At 43.3% G+C, this 19,582-nt stretch overlaps 1 protein-coding gene across 1 annotated transcript in view; it reads left to right on the forward strand.

The window, feature by feature from the left end:
* HAP6 (ribophorin II (RPN2) family protein) overlaps positions 1-19,582 on the forward strand; it is a 77,777-nt gene that overhangs the window by 24,002 nt on the left and 34,193 nt on the right. Inside the window, exons 5-8 of the mRNA XM_087672116.1 lie at positions 9,463-9,522; positions 9,609-9,678; positions 17,560-17,624; positions 17,711-17,765. Of these exons, the coding sequence (XP_087528242.1) occupies positions 9,463-9,522; positions 9,609-9,678; positions 17,560-17,624; positions 17,711-17,765 (250 nt within the window). The remainder of the gene's footprint in view (positions 1-9,462; positions 9,523-9,608; positions 9,679-17,559; positions 17,625-17,710; positions 17,766-19,582) is intronic.

Genomic DNA, 19,582 nt, shown 5'->3' on the forward strand with positions numbered 1-19,582 from the left:
AGATGCTTTCGATAGAAAGGCATCTTTGTACCTAGGTCCTCAGTAGGTGTCACCCATGTCCTGGCTATGTGTGTTTGAACAATGTCCATCTTGATGATGCTATTCAGCTCCTCTCGGGTGAGCTCCAAGTGAGGGAAATCCAAGCTGTATTGTAGTGGTGGGATGTGACCCATGTAGCTGTAACCATGCCTTTGTTTGACCTACACTCAATATCCCCCTTGCAATGCTAGTTGTTTAGACAACTCTAGTGCGAGGCAGGAGTAGCTCTGTCTTGGCAAGTTCTAGAGCCGATGTAGGAAGGTCATTGTTTGGAAAAGGGCCTTTGCCACTATGGGTGCTGCTCCCATCTCTACTTTGATAATCTCATGCGGTATATGAGGGCTTACTTTGAATCATCCTTGAAATCATCAGTACTAGGGGTCTAGGGGTCTCTCTATTTGCCCCCATTCCTCATATATCTCCTCTCCCTTGGGTAGTGGCTGATCCTGTGTGGCTCTTGTTGTGTGGTAGAGGGTCGATCCCCAAATGGGGATCCCATATAGAAGTGTCAGTGTGACCAAAGTGTCGAAGAGCAAGAGCTTCATCTAGGGCTCTTGAAATCGTATGTATGTGCGTTAGCTCTCCATTCACCCTAGAGCCGTATAGCCTCTTGTCAGTCTATTCTTTGTTGCCCTCCTCAAAGTGAATCTTGTCCCTAAAAATGTAATCCCCAAGTAAACATATCTTTGGATCACCTTCACTGTCTCCTCTCCATATGTGAAAGGGGTTATTGATAAGTGAATCCACTGGAAGTATTAAACACCATAACCTTGGTTTTCCCAATGTTCACTGTGAGATCTCTATCCTGAGGAATGGCAGAAGGCATGTAGTGCATCTAAGTAGTATTGCAATCCCTTCGATGTGGTGGATTTGAGGACTATGTCATTTGCATACAATAATATGGGTATCAATGCCTCCCTTGGCCAATTCCCTCCCTTTCGAGTCTATCAATGTAATCCGATATCTCATCAATATAAAGGCCGAATAGAGTAGGTGAGAGTGGGCATCCATGAGAGAGAGAGAGAGAGAGAGAGAGAGAGAGAGAGTGTGTGTGTGTGTGTGTGTGTGTCTGTGTGTGAACGTCTACGAAAAAGCAACCTATGAGACTAAATATCACATTTGAAAGTGAGGGAGTTTTTCTAAGTCCCAAAATAGTTGTCATCTAGTGTTGTGACTAACTAAATGGAGAATAAACAATACATAGCTAATGAATATAAATAACGTCAAAACGAGATACAATGTGGAGTTGCTTTGGGGGTACTCTCATCCAAAGATATCCCTCGTGGGTCTAACATATAGAGACTGAAGCCATGAGGTGGGGTTCCTTGATGATGATATAGTATTTTTTGTATTTGCAAATGACGCCTCTTATGGGGGCATGGGCTAGCTGGGTGTGGATGACGGGCTCTTCATCTCTCAATGGTTGTGTCAGGGTGACTCCTCAGGGTGGGGCTACTAGTTGGTCCAATGGGGGCTTTGTGGTATAGGAAGTGGTCAATGCTTTGTAGAATTTTGCGAGTGTATGCTGTGTGTCTCCTTGTGCTTGCTCTTGAGTTCGTAAGAGGTGCTCTGTGTGTGTGTGTGTGTGGGTGGAGAGAGAGAGAGAGAGAGAGAGAGAGAGAGAGAGAGAGAGAGAGAGAGAGAGAGAGAGAGAGAGAGATATTAACGTCTACAACAGGCCAAGTTGGCCTATGAGACCAAAATGTTGCATACAAAATGTCTGGGAGATTTCAAAAGTCCTAGTGAAGCTAACATTTATGCTATGTTGAACTAAATTGAGTAGGTACAAAATGATATCTAGACTAGATATAATCTAGAGGTACTCCCAATGCGGTGTGGAACTGCTCCTGGAGTGTTCATCCTAGGATGTCCCACATGGGTCGGTCTAACATGGAGAGACTAAAGCGGCGGGGCAAGGCCCTCCGATGGCGGCGTGGTATCCCTTGTATCTTCAACATGTGTCTTCTGTGGGGACGGGGGTCGGTGAGGCGTGGGCGCCGGGCTTTACCTCTCGCTGTGGCTATTTCTAAGGTGGTCCCCCGGGGTCGGGAGGCTGGTTGGGCTGGTGGGGGACTCGGTGGTGGGGAGGGTAGTTGGTATTTGGTAGAATTCGTTGAGTGTGCGTTGGTTGGAGAGAGAGGGGGAGGGAGGGAGCTGTATTAACATCTACAAAAGGCCGAATCGGCCTATGAGACTAAAATGTTACATCTGAAAAGTTAGGGAACTTTCCCAAATCCCAAAATAATTGTCATCTAATGCTATGACTAACTAAATGGAAAAGAAACAATAAACATTACATAGCTAACGAGTACAAAATGATGTTGAAGCTAGATACAATGTGGAACTGCTCAAGAGACACTCTCATCCCAAGATCTCTTTCATAGGCCTATCTAGCATAGAGAGACTAAAGCGACGAAGTATGATCCCTTGATGACAATGTAGTATCCTTTGTATTTGCAAATGGTGCCTCTTGTGGGGGTGTGGATTGGTTGGGCGTGGGCAATCGGCTCTGCATTCGGTAGAGAGAGAGAGAGAGAGAGAGAGAGAGAGAGAGAGAGAGAGAGAGAGAGACAGTGAAACACATAAAATCTGTAGTGAAGAATGCTGTATAAGGATGCAGAATTATACACGGGTGCAGAGAGAATATTTGGGTATGTCTCCGCCTTGAGGACCTTGATCTCCGTTAGCCTCGAGTGCTGTCTCCATCAGCATCAGGCAGTGTCAAAATACAAGTGAGAAAGTCTGTTGGAAACTCAGCCTTAAAAAGGCTGAAAAGAATGCTTGAAAAATGCCCAAAATAGGCAGGTCGGTTGCATTTAATGCAATCGACTGCAATTCGACAGTCCGACTGTTGCCACGTGGCAGGAGATGACTCTCAACACCCCCTTTGAGATACTGGACAAGGCAACAGACTGAGGGATCTGGAATGTCGACGAAGTAAAGCTTAGGGAAATGCCTTTTTAAACAAGCCTGCAAGATTGTCTTTAGTCTTACAATATGCCACATCAATGGTCACATCCAAAAGCTTCTCCCTGATGAAGTGATACTGTATCTCTATGTGCTTCATCTAGGCATGGAATATGGGATTCCGTGCCAAGGCAATGCAACTCTCATTGTTGCTCCACAATAGAGTAGGACGAGTGTGGGGGCAACCAAGCTGCTCCAACAACCGCCAAAGCCACACAGTCTCACATGTGGTAGAAGATGCAGCCCGATACTCTACCTCATGAAGATAGTGCTATCGTGGGCTGCTTCTTGCTACTCCAAGAGATAGCACTAGCACCCAAGGTAAAACAATAACCTATAGTAGACCGCCTGTGATCCACATCGCCAACCCAATCTGAATCACTCCAACTTTCAAGAACAAGATCAGAAGCACCTGTACCTGTTGGATAATGAATCCCTAAGTCAGAGATCCCTCTTAGATACCGTAGTATCCTCTGAGCAACCTGTCAATGCACCTGCTGAGGCGCACTCATGAATCCATCCAAGAGACCGATAGCAAAACATAGATCAACTTGTGTGTTGAGGAGCTAAATCAATGAGCCAATCAGCTGACGGTAGCGAGTAGCATCCACCAAAGGAGAATCTACGTGTGAAGTGGCCTTCCAGTTCGGATCCATATGAGTAGAAGTGGACCGACAATCCTCCATCTCAAAAGTCACCAAGAGCTCTTGTACATATCTCTGCTGAGAGATGAAAATCCCCCTCTAAGACTAATAAATCTCATGGCCCAAAAAGAAATGGAGAAGTCTTAAATCCGTCATCTTGAGCTTTTGGTGTAGGGCTGCCTTTATCTCTTCGACCTTCGGGGTATGAGCACTTGCAATAATCAAGTCATCAACATACAAAACAAACAACACATGACCGTCCTTGGAAGTGTACACATAAAGCTGCGGATCGGCCCTAGAACGCTAATATCCCAACTTGGGCTGGAGAAACAAGTCAATCTTCTTGTTTCAAGCACGTGGAGCTTGCTTTAGGCCATACAAGGTATTCTTTAACTTGTAAACCTGTCCATCTGAGGAATCAAAACAAGGAGGCTGCTCTACATAGATCTCCTCCTTCAAATCACCATTCAAGAAGGCCATCTTCACATCCAACTGAAAAACAAGCCATCTCCTATGACCAGCCAAGGCAAGCACAACACGAATAGTCGCCATGCGAGCTATAGGGGCAAAAGTATCATGGAAGTCAACACCTGGGCGCTGTGCAAAACCTTTAGCAACAAGGTGAGCCTTGTGCTTGTCGAAAGAGCCATCACTATGGTACTTGGTCTTGAAGACCCATTTGACACCAATCACCTTCTTATGAGAGGGATGAGACACAAGGAACCGAGTGCCATTCCACTCAATAGCCTCCAACTCAGTTTCATCGCCTTTCGCCAATGATTAGATTGTAAAGCCTCCTTCATTGATGTAGGCTCTCTATCCTGCATAACATGGGACATCACACAGTAGTTAGAGCAAACAAGCTCTATAGAATGTGCCTGGTGTCTTCGTGACCTCCGCAGTCTATCCTGCGGTTCCCACTCCTCAGGGATTCCCTTGATTCTTGAATCACGGAGTGTGTCACGGGCCCAACGAGGAGGTTGGATCTCTCTTCGATGCTCCCCATCCACTAAAGAATCGGGTACATCCATCGGTGGGATCTCCGTTGGGGTGGCCAATGGAGGAGAAGACTTGGAATCTGAAGAAGAATCTCCATCGAGAGGCCCTGGCTCCAAAGGAACTGTCTTAGGAGCCGAACTCTTCCCTAGATCTCCAAGTACGGGGTGCTTCTCACGTCCCTCTGTGGTCGGGACTTCCACGAACCGCACATGTCGGCTTATGTAGACATCCCGCTTTACAGGATCATACAAGCGATAACCTTGGGACTAGGAGTTGTAGCCAACAAAGACTTGTCGTTGGGAAGCCGCCTCAAACTTATCACTCTGCGTCTTTGGGATGTGCACATAGGCGTCACACCTAAAGATCTTGAAATAAGAGACATCAGGCTTAGTCCCAAAGTAAGCCTCAAAAGGTGTCATCCTGTCAACAACTAAAGTGGGAGATTGATTTAGGATGTGGACTGCCATAGCCACTACCTTGGCCCACAGAAATTGAGATGTCTGTCAGTGCTCCATCATGGTGCGTGCCATCTCGGTGAATGCCTCTATTTGTGCAAAAATGAGCAAACTCATTAAAAACAAATTCAGCACCCTTGTTTGATCGCAAGGTCTTTAATCGCCGGCCCGATCGGTTCTCCTTGAAGAGAAGCCAATTCTTGAAGTGGAAGAAAGCCTTCGCCTTCAGCATCAAGAAGTAGGCCCATGTCATCCTGTTGTAGTCATCTACGATCAACATGAAGTACAAGCTTCCCTTTAGGGGCTGATTCCTCATCGGGCCACAAAGATTCGTAGATAACAACTCCATAGGTGAAGTAGACCGCCTCGAAGCTTGGTTGGGAATCGCATCCCTATGTTGCTTCCCATGAATGTAGGAGAGACATGGCTGTTGGCTCACCACTATGTTCGGCAAACCTCAAACAAGCGATCTGTGCGATGCCTTCTGAAGGTACTCATAGTTTAGGTGGCCAAACCAAGCATGCCATAGCTTGGACTATGTCTGAGAGGTAAGAGCCGAAGAAGACTGCAATTTGTAGATGCCATTCTTCTTATACCCTAAAGAGAGAACTTTCCTCGATTCCACGATAAAAAACTCGAATAGCATCAATGTCAAATTCCACCAAGAAACCAAGAGAACAAATCTTATGGATCGAAAGCAAATGATATCCTAAACGTGGCACATGCAACACGTCGGAAGTGTGGGTATCACCGCGTCCATCTGGAATGAGCTGCATCTCACCCCGTGCTGCAATAGACATAGAAGAGTTGTCTCCTATGAGAATCTGCCCACGTGAGGGTCGCAAATGGGCAACACCAACTGTCAAAGGAGTCATGTGCCGTGAGACACCACTGTCCATGATCCACACTCGAGCTTGGGGAGCTGTCATCGCAGCATCAGAAGTCTTCGGTGTGGAGTCTTCAATGACTGCTAAGTGTAGGAAAGCAGCTGATGAGGGTGCAGCCACTGCTCCAAAATCCTTCTTGTCTTTCTTCTTGGTGTCCTTCTTGTCCTTGTCGGGGCAATCCTTCTTCCAATGGCCGGTCTTACCACAAATATGGCATGTCGATTCTTTCTCTTTGTCCTTCTTGGATTTGTTGTCCTCCTCCTCCTTTTGGTCCTTGCCCTTCTTTTGAGAGGCTTGACCAATCAAAGTCTTTGATTTGGAAGCATTCTGTCCCTTCAATTGTTCCTTTGGGTCCAAGACCATAGGAACCAACTCTTCCCATCGAAGAGTCGACTCCCGCCCTGAAGCAATAAGAGCAAAATAAAAAGTACCGAATCGTGGTGGGAATTGGGACAATAGAGTGATTGCCATGTCTTCGGAGGAAATGGGTTTCCTCGCATTTTGAACCTGCATTTGAAGTTGGCGAAGCTTTTTGATATGTTCCCAAAGCGAAGAAGACTTATTCACGGACAAGGTCCGCATTTGCACCTTCAAAGAAACCCTCTTTATAAGGGTCATCTGGTTGTACATCTAGTCAAGTTCTAGCCATATCTCTCAAGCCACCGTAAGGTGCTCTATATGGGCTATCATGGCTATTGTACAAGACAGAAAAAGAAAAGAGCGAGCCTTGGCATTTAGTTTGTCCCAATGAGATTGGGCCTTGGTCAACTTTGCACGAGCACTTGAAGAGAGTTTGGACTCATCTCTCACCGAGGGCCGGTTGATCTCCTCCATCACAAGCTCCACCAAATCATAAGTCTCCAATATGGTCAACATCATCACACGCCATATGTGGTAATTGTCACCATCGAGCTTTTGATTTGATGGAAGAGCCGATAAGACAAGCACCTTCCGGTCCATGATCTCCTGGAACTCCACGTCCGTCTTTGTAGACATCTGCACCTGCAATGCTTGCACAAACGCAAAAGAAACCCCCTTTGACTGTGAAAACGCAGCCTACTAGGGCTCTTGTCTCCGTGTCCCGAATCTTCTTTAGCCGCCAGAGGCGATGAAAAGGTAAAATCTGCACTTGAAGGCCAAAAAACACAGCCTTCTTCCTTCTCTAACAGCAGAAAACGCGCAGGTGCTTCAACAAATTCTCTTTTCTTGCATGCTCACGCTCACCTCAGCCTCGTTCTGATGCGTAGCCCACCTGCTCCCACTTAAAGGTTGAAAACACAGCCTTGTGTTGGGCTGAAAACTCCTTTTCAGTGAGATCCACCCTAGGTTAGTCCTTCAATGCTCTGATACCATGTCAGAGTGAAGCAATGTGGAAGCAAATGACCATGACAAAGAGTGGACACACAAAGAGAGAGAGAGAGAGAGAGAGAGAGAGAGAGAGAGAGGGGGGGGGGAGGGTACTTTTTACGAAAAAAAAAGAGAGAGAGGGAAGGAGGGAGGTAGTAAAACATAGAAAATTTGCAGTGAAGAATGCTGCATAGGGATGCGGAATTATACACGGGTGCAGAGAGAATATCTATGTTTGTCTCTAGATCCTCAGTAGGTGTCACCCATGTCTTGGCTGTGTATATTTGAATAATGTCCATCTTGATGATGCGGTTTAGCTCCTCTCAGCTAAGCTCCAAGTGAGGGCAATCCAAGTTGTACTATAGTGGTGGGAGGTGATCCATGTGTATCCATGTAGCTGTAGCCATGCCTTTGTTGGAGTATACCGGCACTTGGTATCCCCCTATAATGCTAGTTGTCTACACGACTCTAGTGAGATGTGGGAGTATCTTTGTCTCGGCAAGTTCAAGAGACTATGCAAGAAAGTCATTGTCTAGTGATACATGCCTTTCTACATGCATCTTTGTCTAGAATCATGTTGAAACATGAGGGGGACTGCTTTGGCATTTAATGGCTGCTCATTGGGCAAAACTTTCAATATACCTTAATTCTAAGGTCCAAATTTCAAGTTAATGAAAGTTTCACATTTGACCTTGTTCCTTATGCCCTGACGTTGTGCCACATAGCTCACACAATTGCCCATTGCATACCCAATGTCAAATTGTTCATTGTTAGTGCAATGGTCATCGTGACCATAGCTAGGGGTACCAAAATTAGAACTCATTCAGTTCTTTCATATTTCTTATGCTGGTGCCATGGTGTTAAATTGTTGCAGCTTTGTCTATGATCACACTGCTTTGGTTCCAAGAACCTTTCACTTTTAAACTGTCTTGCTAGGAGGACGGGAACTAATTATCCTCACCACCATGTTTATGGCTGTTAGGTTTAGATGGCTGAAAGGTTTTGGCTATTCCTCCATTCAATCAACTATCACTTTTAGCTAATGATTAAGACAACTATATCTATTGAGGCATTCAATTGGGAGTTACACACAGCCTCAAAATTTCTGGCATGTTTAGCATGTTTGTGTCGATGCTTCAAATCAAGTGAGAGGGACTTCACCAAGGTAGGGTTGTTTGCAGGTTCTCCTTCAAAGCAATGACATTCACGGTGCTTGGAAAATGTAGCACAACATGGCTTATGTTTCTATTCCTGCACTAAGAACAAAGAAGAAACATGTGCAAATAATGAGAGGGTACAAGGTTTTCCCTTTTCAGAGTTGCTTATGGCCTTAAATGTCTTCATATAAAAAACCGTAAGCCAGGTCCTCTACCTGAGCTGCAAAAAGTGCTTACTATACCAATAATTGGTGTGCCCTTGTAACACAGTTTATGAGCAGAGATGCATCAGATCACTCCTATACTCAAATGCCTTTGAGCACTTGGCAATCCTGTGTCTGATGTTTGCTAGGTATCTAGATTACCATAGAAGCTTTTCAATGGTGCTCATGGTTGAGTGTGTGCCATCACCCTGAGCTAATGCTCAAAATGAAGAGAAATGGGTTGTGAGTTTAGCAAATCATGGCTATGTGATTTAGCCCAAGTCTTATCAGACACGACTCATTTTGTGCATTTGGTTTCTTCGTTTCCTGCACTAGTTGTCACTATGCATTTGAAGCAGCTATTCTCATATCAGCCTCCAATGTTAGGGCTTTGGTAGTTTGCTTTGTGCTGGATGTATAGATAGTTGTTGTGGCAGCACTCGTACCATTTCCTTCCTTCTTACTTTTTCCCATCCTTTTTTTGGGAGGGTTGTTTTTTTTTCCAAACAACTAAGTTCTTTTGGTATTCTTGATTATGTAAATGTCTGTATAACCATGTACTTTTTTTCAAATTTCTGTACAAAAAGGAAAATTCTTTCAGTATGTATGCAAATTATTAGGGTTTCTAAACTTTGATTGCTTATATTTGTTTGAACTTATAAGGCAGGTATTTTGTTCATCTCTTTCATATTGTCTTTTTCAAGGAGTGTTCTTTTGTTCTTTTGTGAAAAAATCTTGAATGAGCTAACACAATGTGTGAACAGAATCAGATTACAGAAGATTTGACCCTTGAAAATGCAGTTGAAATGCTCAATAAAATCAGGGTATCATATTTTCTTTATTTTCTAAGCTTTGAATTCGATTTAGATAAAACTATGATGGTTTGGGAATCTCATAAAGTTTTCATCAGGACTTGTCTGAAGCTGATGGTACTTGGAAATATTCTGCGAATGATGCTGAATCAAGTGCCAAGGCTGCAGGTATGCTTTGTCCAAAAGGGCGAGGATCTCTTAGACCAAAAGTGATTTATGGGTTCCCGAGCTGTTCAGCTTTCCCTTGGAAATTATGACCGATGTTGTGTTGTATGAGTTAATTCATCTTATGGCCTTGCAGTTTTTAACGTACAAATCTCTGACATAAACCTCAACTCACTCTTTTAGCTGGCACTTACTATTGCTTCTCATGGTTCTACTGCATCGAACCAAGGAAAGACAATTGTTTAGGAAAATTTTAAGCATGAGAGAAGATAAAGAGAGAGAACAATAGATGCACCTTGAATCTTAAGGAGTTCCAAGGCTGTCTGATTAAAGTTGAGAACAGTGTATTCACATTATGCACTTAATGCTTTGACTAGTAGGCCTTTGAATAGCAGCTCTATGTGCATGTATTTCACAAATGAAAGTTTTGGGTTACTATACAATGAATTGAAGATAAGTGAAAGGCCAGTGTTTACCATTCAACACAGGAAGATCACAAGTACTTCAGTTATAATGTAGGGGTAAGGTGGGAGGGTGGAGAAGTGTGTCAAGCAGAGGTACTGATTCCATGGTGCCTTAATTGCTGTGCTGTTAGGCCCCTTTATCATGTGCGCAGTGGCTCCATGTGGGAACAGAGAGGACGCTACTCTGGTTTAACATATATCTTCTCTGATTGTTTGAATAGTTATATGGTATGCTTAGTTTCATTAAAATACTTAGTTCGGGCACCAGGACACCTGATTTAAGTATTCTAATGTGGATGAATATACTTTTTATACAAAATGTGTGGGAAAAGCTGGAAAAAGGCATAAATATGGCAGATTTGCAGTCTTGTTACTTTTCTTGCATCAGGGGTGCATATATGGAGCAGTCATGCTGCTTTCTGGTATGCAGACTAGCAGCTGCTGGCAGTCATGGAGTTTCTAGCAGCAGTGATGGAACTTTTGCATGGAGTCGTGTTGATTCTGGGCATGCTCAAGTCTCAAGGGGCTGCGTGTGTAGAATTCTTCTCCTCTCTGCATGTGCAGGAGGATTCTCTCTCTCCCCTCAGGCTGAGTTTGCAAGGCTTTCTACCATTTGTCACTTTTCCTAGGCACCACTCAATGTTGGATTGTAATGTGCCAGACTGGAAGACTGTTCTGTGCTCATAACAGCTATGCGTTGCTCTGGACAGTGTAAGCTTGCTGTTTAGGATTGTGTGAGCAGCTCTCTCTCTCTTCCTTGAGTTGCTGGTGACAGCTAGTTTGGAACTTTGGGCTGCGTACAGATACTATTCTAGGTTTATGTGGAGTTTGCATTCTATTATGGCAGATCTGGTCAGACCTGATGCCTGAGAGTCATGGTTGGTGAGAGCCACTGGTGGCTAAGCTACCAGGTAGTGCAAATCCAATTTGTGAGAGCAGGTATGGAAGAAGTAGTTGCTAGTTATGGACTGTTGGTGGTACAGGATCCGATGGCTTTGCGTATGTGAACTTCAATAGAGGGGCCTCACGAAGTAGATGAAATTCAAGTACATCTACAACTTCTGTTTCATTTGAGCATATCACACACACTTCTCACTTCCCTTCCATTCCACCCTCTTTTATATCACACCTCTCATCATCTTTCCAAAACCTTGGATTACACTCCACATCTGCATCACACACCCCAGGGGTTGGATCTTCCATCTCCGCTTCGAGCACCTTTTCCTTCTCCACCCCATTCTCTACCTCTTTGCACCATGATACTTCATTAGGGGGGATGCAACCCTTTAACACAGTGGCTCTCACCTTTCAGAAAATGAGCACACCCATAACTCTTGGGACGATTGTGATGGGCATCCCCCTCACTATCCCTAGCTTCACATCTTCCATGACCACTCATACGCAGGGGTTTCCATTCTGAGCTTATGGTGCATCTTCACACTCTCCTTGGGTTACACCTACGTAGGGATTTCCATCTTTTGCTCACTGTGTTTCCATCCCACCTCCTTGAGTTCCTCATGTGGCTACCATGCCCATGCCTAGTCAACCCATCCCTATCTATGGATCCACCTTGCACACTACATGCATGCCTGGTAGGCACTCTAAGGCTCATTTCCAAGTGTACTCCACTCTTCTATCCTACCCACGCTACACTTTTTCACACTATCCATCTTCGAGCACTACCAATCTTGTAGCAACGGACAAGAATGCCTTCTCGGATAAGACACGTTTTAAGGGGTCAAATTTTACCACTTGGTCTAATTTCATGCAACAAGTACTTGAGTCTCAGGGTCTTTGGGACTTGGTCATTGGTCCAGAGCTTATGCCGGACCCTTGACTAGCTCACCCTGATTACATCTGTCAATGGAGAGCCGGCAATGCCACAACCAATGTTGAGCTGATGCAGGGATTGCTTCCTGGGTTTCACTCTCAGTTATAGCACTTTCCGCTCGCGTCAGAGCATTGGAGTCACCTTCTCAACCGCTATGCGGATCGTGATCGTACTCGGCGCATCAATCTCGACTTTGAGCTTCAAGAGTTCTCTATTAAGGAAGGGGATGATCTGAAAGTCAAGCTGGCTGAATACAGGGGGTTACTTGCTGAGTTCACCACTGTTGGCTCTCCAAAGTCAGATGACGATCATGTTACATTCTTCTTGAATAAGTTGCCCGACAAGTACTGTAATTTCATTCAACACATCATCTCCCAACCTAGATTGCCAATCTTCTACGAGTTTGAGTGCCAGTTTTTGCGTTACATGAGGCTGTATGATCAAGTCCACAAAAAATCCTCATCACGGCCTTATTTAGAGCAGAGGGGGTTGGTTGCCCCTTCTTCGGGAGGGACAACCACTAGTGGCAAGAACTTGCTAGATACGAAGGCAAGCCAATCAAAGGGTGGCTCCTCTTTCTTATATGGAACCAAAGAATCTAGACCTATCTGGTAGCAACTCCCTAAGAAAAATCGGTTTTGCGCACATTGCGAGAGAGCATGCCATGTGGACGAGGAGTGTCGCTCCAAGGCCCAAGGTTTTCCACTTAAAAAGCCTCAGCAGACCATTGCGACTGCACAGTCTAGTGGGGCTACGTTCTCCACTTCTGCTTCATCTACTCCTCCAGCACCCGTTGTTGTTGCTATTGGACATGTGGCTCGAGTACAGTCGCCTCAGCGGTCCATCTCTTTCACTACCCCTGAGGGATTGGCTGATTAGTCTGTAGGTTTCAATTTCGTTGCACTTCGTGCATCTATCCACCTTCCTCCCCACCTTGTCAGACGTTCCATTGGCAGATTCCTGCGACTGGACGTACATGATGGTGGCCACCTTCTTAGCCTAGCATGTCTCTAAGTCCTTTCAGATACCCTAGGTCAGTCTAACATTCATTTTTTGCACTCTTAGAGTCGGGCCCATAAGATTCATTATCCTTACTTTTTCCATTTTTTTGTCTTCTGCTGCATTTACTTATACACATACACATTCATTGCATTTATTTTGAGTTAGATTTTCTTTCTGTTCTGTTTTGCTTTGGAGTATCTCACCACTAACCTTTGTGTTTGTAGATTCTCATCTCTTTTGCAAGGTTTTTGTCTTTCAGTGTAGGGCTAACTTGTAGATTGCTTTGGTACTACCTGGGCTAGAGACGTGGGGATGCGCACTGTTTCTTTCATGGTTTCATTATCCTAGGAGTGCTTGCTTTTCTTCTAGCATGGCGGTTTCCCCTCCTAAGGCGGATTGTGCAACATCTCTCTCGATGCTATCATGGCGGTGACTTCTACCTTGCTCTTCTAGCGGGGTGCTTCATCCACTTTATCCACTTCATCTTATTTCATTCCTTATGGTTCTCGACACCATATGAAGACCGATATCAGGCTCCTCTTCTTTCTTCGGCATCTACATCTAGGTTGAGAGGGGGTTCCTACCCTTCTTGGTATTCTACAGGCATCAACACTTTGTCTTTGACATCGGCTTCTTCCCCTTATTGTACCTTACCCTTTGCATTGTATGATTACATCATCCTTGTACTAGGGCGCTTGGGCAAGTGAACAATTTTTCCATGAGGGACGCTGTCCAAGTGGCACCTGTTGCATGAGCATTCTTCAGCATGTAGCATACTTTGCATCTCATTGTGCAGAGCACCACTTGCGCGGATCCTAAGCTGTTTCCATCGGCGGTTGTTGTTACCACACCACCATCCTTTTTCACATGGATACCTCACCACCTATTTTTCCTCGTCATCGACACCTTGAGTGGATGGGTTAGCTTGTATTGTTTTGTGATGTGTTGGGTGTACCTTCCCTACTCCCGTCTTTTGGGTCACTTTTACTCAATCGGCTACATCCCATCAAATTTACTTTACTTATTAAAAATAAAATAAAATCCATGTAGTTTCATTCTCCTTTGTAGGGCTTGGTAGGCCACTGGGCAACTGACGTGCACCCTTTGTCCGATGCCCTGTCCTCTTTGGGGTGACTACTTGGATTCCCTTGGTAAGATAACCATCGCCTCTGTAGTCTTGGTAGGCCATTGGGCAGCTGACGTGCACCCTTTGTCTGATGCCTTGGTTGCTTTGGGATGGGACACCTTGGGATACATAAACATCACAATGGTTGGCCTAACGTTTCAGCTCAGTTTTGAGCCTGAGGGGGGCTGTTGAGCTAAAATATGCATTGCTTGCCGATTAGCCTCTTAAACAGCCCCAAAACACACTAAAAATGCTCTTTTAGAGTAAAACCCTAAAACGGGGAGTGGTTCGAGAGAGTTCAGTGGAAACCCTAAAATGGAGAGTGGTTCGAGATAGTTTAGTGGAAACCCTAATTTTTGGGATGCCCTTTCACTCTATAAATAGACAGGCTGTCCCCATTCAACCATTATCCTTGTTTGCAGGTTACACTAGACCACACACCCTCTGCTGTTGTTGGCGCCCAGTTTCCAGCCTGCAGCCCGCCTCCATCTGCTGTCCAGCCATCATCAACTGCAGCCACATTATCTTCAGCCTGTCCATTGCTGTAGGCGACAACTCTAGACTGTCCCAGACTGCTGTTCAGCCTGCTGTCCATCATCTCCAGGGTCAGCCAGCTTGCGTTTTCAGCATTGTAGGCCCTGACACTCTCAAACACTATTTCAGCCTGTTGTTTACAGCAGACTGTGTACAGTTTCCAGCCTCCAATCGGTGGTACACTGTTGCGTTTACTAGTTTCCAGCCTCCAAACTACTGCGTTTTGGTGACCAGCTTGTTACCATTCACTATTCAGCACTCCTACACTCCGACTGCTGGTTATAGACTTGGGATCCGTCTTCGGTGGACGTCACACTTTGACATTGCTCTGCCCTTGAGCACACTGTACACTCTTACATTCATTTACAGCATTCATTCGCTTCGGAGCTGTGTTCTCTCTCTCCCTTCTTGTGTTTGTGTTTGAGTTTTGAGTTTTGTGTTTAGGGTTTGAGTTTTGCCCTCTATGTCTGTGTTTGTCTCTTTGTGTTTCTGTCGTGGTCGTATACTCTATGTGTCCTCAGTGCAAACCCTAGCTGTTTCCTTCACAAGTACGTGTATACATATAAATCTATGTTTTTTTGTGTGTGCGTGCGTAGTTCTAGTAGAAGCTACCACTTCAGCTTTTACATAATTAGATGCTAAATTGCTAAACATACATGTTACATTGACTATTTAATAGTTACTTGCTACTAGCAAGCAGGAGTTCGTGAGCATGCGTTGGTGTGTGCACCATTAAAGATGTTGGCTGTTAGACATTATAGTTTTCTCTCATATCTACATTCCCACCATTAATTGTTACAGTATGGTCTATCAACAATCATAGAAAAGTGTTTGTTTGCATGTTTGTTTATGCTTGTTTGCACAACAAAAAAGAGTATGTGTTTGTAAAGAGAGATATTGGCTAAGGGCTTATTTTGTGTCTGACATGAGTGTACAACGTGGGCTGATTTTGTGTGGGCGTGAGGCTTGAGGATGTGCATGAAAGACAAAGAGAAGATAAATTGGGCCTTTTTTTGGGAAGAAAATTCTACCCTTTTTTTGGTGAAAACAAAAATGGTCCATCTAACAAGGGGACAAGGTAGAGGATGGGCCGGATGAGGGGATGGTATGAGCAATGGGATAGAGGCATAGTTGCTGGGAGTTTATGAAACAAGGAAACACAGACATGTTTTGGAGCTACAAGATGGATTTTTGACCTTGGTCCAAGATGATGAAACAAGAACTCAAAAAATATAAATAAATAAATATATATGAATGTGTGTGTTTTGTTGTAGTACAAGCTACTACTTTAGCCTTTACACAGTTAGATGCTTACTTAGCAAATACACACATTACACTCGCTATTTAGTAGCTATTAGTTGTGAACAAGAGTTAAGAGCTAGTACCACCTTCATAGTTACACAGATCTTTATGTGATTGTATGTCATTTGACTATAGATGGCTTTAATGAAGAGAAATAGGCATGCAAATGCATGCGATAAAAGCAGTTTTTAAAGTCTGGAAGTGAAAGTTGACAAACTGAAAGACATTGCCTATTGGCCAAAAATCAGAAACATGGGTCGCTGGATGAGGGGATGGTACGAGCAATGGGATAGGGGCCTAGTTGCCAGGAGTTTATGAAGCAAGGAAACATAGACATGTTTTAGAGCTACAAGATGGATTTTTGACCTTGGTCCAAGATGATGAAACAAGAACTGAAAAAATATAAATAAATAAATAAATAAATAAATAAATATGAATGTGTGTGTTTTGTTGTAGTACAAGCTACTACTTTAGCCTTTACACAGTTAGATGCTTACATTAGCAAACACACACATTACACTCTCTATTTAGTAGCTATTAGTTGTGAACAAGAGTTAAGAGCCAGTACCACCTTCATAGTTACACAGATCTTTATGTGACTGTATGTCATTTGACTATAGATGGCTTTAATGAAGAGAAATAGGCATGCAAATGCATGCGATAAAAAGAGTTTTTAAAGTCTGGAAGTGAAAGTTGACAAACTGAAAGACATTGCCTATTGGCCAAAAATCAGAAACTTGGATCAGTAAAGCTCAAGGTCTCCCCCTGAAACAACAAAACTAAATTAAAACGAACCTTGCAAAAGTGGCGATCTCAAAATGCGTCTGAGAGTTCTTAAAACATTTCTGTTCTGGTATTTTTGTTGCGGGCTTCCACATTTTGGGTAGGGGATTGCGTTTATGCATCTCGTGGGACTAGGAGAGCTGTCCCTTCTGCCTATGCTAGAAATGAAAGCTAACAAACTAAAGCCCATTGGCTGTTGGCCAAAAATGAAAACACAATTGAACATGCATGTTCAGGAGCTTAAAGCACATATTTAGGATGATTAGATGTGGGAATTTGTCAAGGTTTCACAGTTTGAAACAGGGGTTCTATTTGATAATTGGTTTAGGTGTACTTGTCAAGGTTCGTATTTGATTGGGCTTTTTGGACTTGCAACCTTTTATTGATGGAGTTTATTAGCTGTATCTTCTGTTCTAATGTGTCGACAGTTTGGTTACATAAACTTTAAATATTTATAAATCCCCCACAAAGAATTTAGGTCGTTCTTCTTAAGAGGTGGTCATTGAAACTTGCATTCTAGTGCAATTATGTACTGTCTTTCAAGTACTTGGAAATTCCCACAAAGAACTTGCCATCGCTCTATATAAATTTTGTATTGAACAATGTTCCTAAATATTGATGCTAGATATTAAGTCTTCAAATGAGAACTTGGGCAGTGGAATAAAGCATTATAATATACTTATTACTGACTGATTAGTTCTCACCTTTAAATGAAGTGCAAAATCTGGTAGCTCAAACTTTGACTTCAGATTGTTGTATGCCAGATGAAAAAATAATATGTATGTGGCTGGTCTGAGTTATCCATAAGCATGTTTGAATATTTATCTGCATTGATCTTGCAGGAATTGCAATGGAAACACTTGCCAGTTTGATAAGAATTGCGGGTCCTAAGATTGAAAAGTCAGCAGTAGGTGCTTCTTGTTCTTTTGGATCTGACAATTGTGGGGTGCTGCATTGCAATATCTTAAGTACAGAAGTTGTTCACTGTTGCAGGTGGACTTGTTGAAGGCCACAACAAGCAAGCTTTTTGAATCCGTTAAGAGCTATGGTATGGATCTTATATGATTGCAAATGACTGTGGGAATACCCAAATGACTTTGGGAATACATACTTTCATTTACCTGTTAAGTAATGAGAGAAGTGTTTTCATAAATGAATGTGGAATTCTGTAGCAATCAATGTGCTGACAAAACTCAATATATGAGATTGTCAAAAAATCCAGTCTGTTGGCTAAAAGCTGATCTCATGCTTTAGAAATCTGTTATCAGCTCTTTTGTCCTGAAAGTGTTGCATAACATCAGAAGTGCGAGGATGGCAGAAGTAGGGGTCTTAAGCTGTTACAATTTCTCAATATACCCCTCCAATTTGTTCAAAAATCCGCCCCTCAAAATTGTGAAAATTTGCAATACATGCCTCATAATTTCAACATTGTATCTGTAAGTTTCTATGACGATAATTGTGCTTTATGATTATGGGACAATAGAGCAATAACTGTTATGGATTTACAAAGGAGATACAACAGCTTATGATTTATGGAGAAAAAGGTCAGCAGTTTAAGAAAAAGTATATCCAAGGGTATTTTGGTAATATTTGAAATTTGAGGAGCATTTTGGGAATTTTCTACAGACTGTAGGGGTATTCTGTTAATTTTCCTAAAAACTAAGAAGACGATGCCATCAATATGGAGAAAAACTCTTGGCTCTCCTACCATCTTTAGGATCCATCGTATAATCCTAACAGATCCAAGGTAGGCTTATGATGGAAATCTGCCCTGTTTCTGGATGTTGGGTCGGTTAGTTTCATCATTCTCTTATGTTGATAATCTTATTACAAGAATCCACAATGAGCACATTGCTTGTAAAAGGAACTGATGTATCAGGAGTTCAGATGACAGATTTGGGGCTGCTGCAGGAACGAGGTATTTCATCCACTGCAGGCTCTCTTGCTTTCACAATGATGATGTACTGAAATTTCAGCTTTTGGTATGTTACATGCTGTTCTACTTCTTCATTATTCCCAAGTCCAAGCTGCCTCAGCAGGCTTAGAGTAAGTTGGCAGATGCTACCTGGCCATTGTGAAGATGCTCTCACAAAGCACATGAAGAACAAGCACCACTGTCTTTGGAAGTGCATTCTTGACAAGGAACTGAAAGTTATCTAGTTTACTACCCAGGACAACACATGAGATCTCTTTGTGAATACTTTTCCATCACCTTTGGTTCTTTGATCGCCTTCCATAGAGGTATTCAAACCCACTTTGGATTGGAGGAGTGTTAGCAGGATGGTCATCTCTTGCTTGTTGAGCCAGCGGCCCCACCAAGTCCTTGGGAGACATTAAGAGCTTTGTCACTTGGTTGTTGTATTGCTTGTTTCACTCATTGTTTGGGTCTTGGACTGCCATTTCATAATGCTTTAGCTTCTTGCAAAATGCTTTGGGTTGTTTCTTATTAAAACAGATGAGGATGATGGAATCGTATAGCGTGCTTTTTTCTGTGCACACACACGTCTTTTACTCCAGCATTTATTTCTAAGGAGGCCTGAATCTTGATGTTCGTTGAAATGCAGATATTGCTACCTGATGCAGTTAGATTAAAGATTATGCTTGCCATGTGGTTGACCTAGTCTTGTTTCTTTGGGGAGTTTTACTGCTGGAGTAGAGGAAGAAGAATTTGTTATTTGACTACATCAGGATGTTTGTTTGTTGTGGAGAAGTTCCATAGATAGATTTGGGATCCTTATGATGAGTGTCTGAACTTTTGGAGACTCAGCCCACATTTACACATGCTGAGTTTTGAGGCCACAAATTGGGTGGGTTTTTAGAGTTGATGAGTGTCTGAACTTTTGGAGACTCAGCCCACATTTACAC

The sequence above is a fragment of the Lygodium microphyllum genome, chromosome 29 (genome assembly GCF_053477565.2).
Source record: "Lygodium microphyllum isolate KBCC chromosome 29, Lygodium_microphyllum_v1.1.10, whole genome shotgun sequence".
Lineage (NCBI taxonomy): Eukaryota > Viridiplantae > Streptophyta > Polypodiopsida > Schizaeales > Lygodiaceae > Lygodium > Lygodium microphyllum.